This window comes from Oncorhynchus clarkii, chromosome 14 (assembly GCF_045791955.1).
Source record: "Oncorhynchus clarkii lewisi isolate Uvic-CL-2024 chromosome 14, UVic_Ocla_1.0, whole genome shotgun sequence".
NCBI lineage: Eukaryota > Metazoa > Chordata > Actinopteri > Salmoniformes > Salmonidae > Oncorhynchus > Oncorhynchus clarkii.
Genome location: NC_092160.1, coordinates 41,887,868 through 41,892,855, shown reverse-complemented (window position 1 = coordinate 41,892,855; position 4,988 = coordinate 41,887,868). Strand labels below are relative to the sequence as shown.

The 4,988-nt window shown below is 48.4% G+C and overlaps 1 protein-coding gene across 2 annotated transcripts in view; it reads right to left on the bottom strand.

Moving 5' to 3' along the window:
* Positions 1–292: 292 nt before the first annotated feature.
* LOC139366109 (highly divergent homeobox-like) overlaps positions 293–4,988 on the bottom strand; it is a 46,808-nt gene continuing 42,112 nt past the window's right edge. For both annotated transcript variants that reach the window (XM_071103209.1, XM_071103210.1), the window contains one exon: positions 293–710. In XM_071103209.1, coding sequence (XP_070959310.1) covers positions 447–710 — 264 coding nt within the window. In that variant the 3' untranslated portion in view covers positions 293–446. The remainder of the gene's footprint in view (positions 711–4,988) is intronic.

The following is a 4,988-nucleotide window of genomic DNA, read 5'->3' as shown; positions in this document are numbered from 1 at the left end:
GGTGCCTGGGGAACAGTGAGTTAACTGTTGCTCAGGGGCAGAACGACAGATTTGTACCTTGTCAGCTCGGGGATTCGATCCAGCAACCTTTCGGTTACTGGCCCAACGCTCTAACCCCTAGGCTACCTGCCGCCACAGACATTCTGGATGGTAACAGACAGTCACAGACATTCTGGATGGCAACAGACAGTCACAGACATTCTGGATGGTAACAGACAGTCACAGACATTCTGGATGGTAACAGACAGTTACAGACATTATGGGCAGATTAACAACAGACAGAGTCGTCAGGTCAGTTATTATGGAGTCTGTTTATTGTTGTGTCTGATACTAGACCAGACAAGGCGTAGTGATAAGTAATATAAAAGGCATTGTGAGCCCAGCACAGTTAGTTTAGGATCCTTCCACAGGCACAGGGTGTGGAGTGGTTGTGTGTGTCAGTACAGTCACTCTGGTCCGGTCTCAGTCTCTAGTTCCTCTGATACAGACGACTCGTTGAGCTCAGCAATCAATGAACCGTCTTCGTTTAGAGTGACCAATGGGAGGTCCTTGTTGGGGTTGACCGATGGTGTTTCGTCGTTGCTCCTGGCGGCCAACGGGGAATCGTGATTGTCTGCAGAGTGTGTTGTTATGGAGATGGAGTTGGCTCCTCCCTCTGGACTCATGTCCCAGTCCTGATCTGCAGGCTGAGGTAGACTGGCTAGGAGCTCCTACGCACAGTCAGAAACACACTATGCTGTTTCGGAATGATTGTGTGTGTGTGTGTGTGTGTGTGTGTGTGTGTGTGTGTAAGTAAGAGTGTGTGTGTGTGTGTGTGTGTGTGTAAGAGAGTGTGTGTGTGTGTGTGTGTGTGTGTAAGTGAGTGTGTGTGTGTGTGTAAGTGAGAGTGTGTGTGTGCGTGTAAGTGAGAGTGTGTGTGTGTGTGTGTGCGTGTGTGTGTGTGTGTGTAAGTGAGAGTGTGTGTGTGCGTGTAAGTGAGAGTGTGTGTGTGTGTGCGTGTAAGTGAGAGTGTGTGCGCGCGTGTGCGCGTGAGCGTGTGTAAGTGAGAATATGCGTGTGTGTGTGTGTGCGTTTAAGTGAGAGTTTGTGCGTGTGTGTGCGTGTAAGTGAGAGTGTGCGTGTGTAAGTGTGTGCGTGTGTGTGTGTGTGTAAGTAAAAGTGTGTGTGCGTGTAAGTGAGAGTGTGTGTGTGTGCGTGTAAGTGAGAGTGTGTGTGTGTGTGTGTGTGCGTGTAAGTGAGAGTGTGTGTGTGTGTGTAAGTGAGAGTGTGCGTGTGTAAGTGAGAGTGAGTGAGTGTGTGTGCGTTTAAGTGAGAGTGTGTGTGTGTGTGTGTAAGTGAGAGTGTGTGTGTGTAAGTGAGAGTGTGTGTGTGGGTGTGTGTGTGTGTGTGTGTGTGTGTGTGTGTAAGTGAGAGTGTGTGTGTGCGTGTAAGTGAGAGTGAGTGTGTGTGTGTGCGTTTAAGTGAGAGTGTGTGTGTAAGTGAAAGTGTGTGTGTGTAAGTGAGAGTGTGCGTGTGTAAGTGTGTGTGTGGTAAAGTGAGAGTGTGTGTGTGTGTATGCGTGTAAGTGAGAGTGTGTGTGTGCGTGTAAGTGAGAGTGTGTGTGTGTGTGTGTGTGTGTAAGTGAGAGTGTATGTGTGTGTGCGTGTGTGTGCGTGTAAGTGAGAGTGTGCGTGTGTAAGTGTGTGTGTAAGTGAGAGTGAGTGAGTGTGTTTGCGTGTAAGTGAGAGTGTGTGTGTGTGTAAGTGAGAGTGTGTGTGTGCGTGTAAGTGAGAGTGAGTGTGTGTGTGTGTGTGTGCGTTTAAGTGAGAGTGTGCGTGTGTAAGTGAGAGTCTGTGCGTGTGTGTGCGTATAAGTGAGAGTGTGCGTGTGTAAGTGTGTGTGTGTGTGTGTGTGTGTAAGTGAGAGTGAGTGAGTGTGTGTGCGTGTAAGTGAGAGTGTGTGTGTGTGTGTGTGCGTGTGTGTGCGTGTAAGTGAGAGTGTGTGTGTGTGTGTGTGTGCGTGTAAGTGAGAGTGTGTGTGTGTGTAAGTGAGAGTGTGCGTGTGTAAGTGAGAGTGAGTGAGTGTGTGTGCGTGTAAGTGAGAGTGTGTGTGCGTGTAAGTGAGAGTGTGTGTGTGTGTGTAAGTGAGTGTGTGTGTGTGTAAGTGAGAGTGTGTGTGTGTGTAAGTGAGAGTGTGTGTGTGTGTGTGTGTGTGTAAGTGAAAGTGTGTGCGTGTAAGTGAGAGTGTGCGTGTGTAAGTGTGTGTGTGGTAAAGTGAGAGTGTGTGTGTGTGTGTATGCGTGTAAGTGAGAGTGTGTGTGTGCGTGTAAGTGAGAGTGTGTGTGTGTGTGTGTGTAAGTGAGAGTGTATGTGTGTGTGTGTGCGTGTAAGTGAGAGTGTGCGTGTGTAAGTGTGTGTGTAAGTGAGAGTGAGTGAGTGTGTTTGCGTGTAAGTGAGAGTGTGTGTAAGTGAGAGTGTGTGTGTGCGTGTAAGTGAGAGTGAGTGTGTGTGTGTGTGTGTGTGTGTGCGTTTAAGTGAGAGTGTGCGTGTGTAAGTGAGAGTCTGTGCGTGTGTGTGCGTATAAGTGAGAGTGTGCGTGTGTAAGTGTGTGTGTGTGTGTGTGTGTGTGTAAGTGAGAGTGAGTGAGTGTGTGTGCGTGTAAGTGAGAGTGTGTGTGTGTGTGTGTGTGTGCGTGTAAGTGAGAGTGTGTGTGTGTGTGTGTGTGCGTGTAAGTGAGAGTGTGTGTGTGTGTGTAAGTGAGAGTGTGCGTGTGTAAGTGAGAGTGAGTGAGTGTGTGTGCGTGTAAGTGAGAGTGTGTGTGCGTGTAAGTGAGAGTGTGTGTGTGTGTGTAAGTGAGTGTGTGTGTGTGTAAGTGAGAGTGTGTGTGTGTGTAAGTGAGAGTGTGTGTGTGTGTGTGTGTAAGTGAAAGTGTGTGCGTGTAAGTGAGAGTGTGCGTGTGTAAGTGTGTGTGTGTGTGTGTGTGTAAGTGAAAGTGTGTGCGTGTAAGTGAGAGTGTGCGTGTGTAAGTGAGAGTGTGTGTGTGTGTGTGTGCGTGTAAGTGAGAGTGTGTGTGTAAGTGAAAGTGTGTGTGTGTAAGTGAGAGTGTGCGTGTGTAAGTGTGTGTGTAAGTGAGAGTGAGTGAGTGTGTTTGCGTGTAAGTGAGAGTGTGTGTGTGTGTAAGTGAGAGTGTGTGTGTGCGTGTAAGTGAGAGTGAGTGTGTGTGTGTGTGTGTGCGTTTAAGTGAGAGTGTGCGTGTGTAAGTGAGAGTCTGTGCGTGTGTGTGCGTATAAGTGAGAGTGTGCGTGTGTAAGTGTGTGTGTGTGTGTGTGTGTGTGTAAGTGAGAGTGAGTGAGTGTGTGTGCGTGTAAGTGAGAGTGTGTGTGTGTGTGTGCGTGCGTGTAAGTGAGAGTGTGTGTGTGTGTAAGTGAGAGTGTGCGTGTGTAAGTGAGAGTGAGTGAGTGTGTGTGCGTGTAAGTGAGAGTGTGTGTGCGTGTAAGTGAGAGTGTGTGTGTGTGTGTAAGTGAGTGTGTGTGCGTGTAAGTGAGAGTGAGTGTGTGTGTGTGTGTGTGTGTGTGCGTTTAAGTGAGAGTGTGCGTGTGTAAGTGAGAGTCTGTGCGTGTGTGTGCGTATAAGTGAGAGTGTGCGTGTGTAAGTGTGTGTGTAAGTGAGAGTGTGTGTGTGTGTGTGCGTGTAAGTGAGAGTGTGTGTGTGTGTGTGTGTGTTTGTATGTGTGTGTGTGCGTGTAAGTGAGAGTGTGTGTGTGTGTGTGTGTGCGTGTAAGTGAGAGTGTGTGTGTGTGTGTAAGTGAGAGTGTGCGTGTGTAAGTGAGAGTGAGTGAGTGTGTGTGCGTGTAAGTGAGAGTGTGTGTGCGTGTAAGTGAGAGTGTGTGTGTGTAAGTGAGAGTGTGTGTGTGTGTAAGTGAGAGTGTGTGTGTGTGTGTGTGTAAGTGAAAGTGTGTGCGTGTAAGTGAGAGTGTGCGTGTGTAAGTGTGTGTGTGTGTGTGTGTGTAAGTGAAAGTGTGTGCGTGTAAGTGAGAGTGTGCGTGTGTAAGTGAGAGTGTGTGTGTGTGTGTGTGCGTGTAAGTGAGAGTGTGTGTGTGTGCGTGTAAGTGAGAGTGTGTGTGTGTGTGTGTGTGCGTGAGAGTGTGTGTGTGTGTAAGTGAGAGTGTGTGTGTGTGTGTGTGTAAGTGAAAGTGTGTGCGTGTAAGTGAGAGTGTGCGCGTGTAAGTGTGTGTGTGTGTGTGCGTGTAAGTGAGAGTGTGTGTGTGTGCGTGTAAGTGAGAGTGTGTGTGTGTGTGTGTGTGCGTGTAAGTGAGAGTGTGTGTGTGTGTGTGTGTGCGTGTAAGTGAGAGTGTGTGTGTGTGTGTGTGCGTGTAAGTGTGTGTGTAAGTGAGAGTGTGTGTGTGTGTGTGTGTAAGTGAGAGTGTGTGTGTGCGTGTAAGTGAGAGTGTGTGTGTAAGTGAGAGTGTGTGTGTGTGTGTGTAAGTGAGAGTGTGTGTGTGTGTGTGTGTAAGTGAGAGTGTGTGTGTGTGTGTAAGTGAGAGTGTGTGTGTGTGTGTGTGTAAGTGAGAGTGTGTGTGTGTGTAAGTGAGAGTGTGTGTGTGTGTGTGAGTGTGTGTAAGTAAGTGAGAGTGTGTGTGTGTGTGTGTGTGTGTGTGTGTAAGTGAGAGTGTGTGTGTGTGCGTTTAAGTGAGAGTGTGCGTGTCTAAGTGAGAGTGTGTGCGTGTGTGTGCGTGTAAGTGAGAGTGTGCGTGTGTAAGAGTGTGTGTGTGTGTGTAAGTGAGAGTGAGTGAGTGTGTGTGCGTGTAAGTGAGAGTGTGTGCGTGTAAGTGAGAGTGTGTGTGTGTGCGTGTAAGTGAGAGTGTGTGTGTGTGCGTGTAAGTGAGAGTGTGTGTGTAAGTGAGAGTGTGCGTGTGTAAGTGAGAGTGAGTAAGTGTGTGTGCGTGTAAGTGAGAGTGTGTGTGCGTGTAAGTGAGAGTGTGTGTGTGTGCGTGTGTGTGTGTGTGTAAGT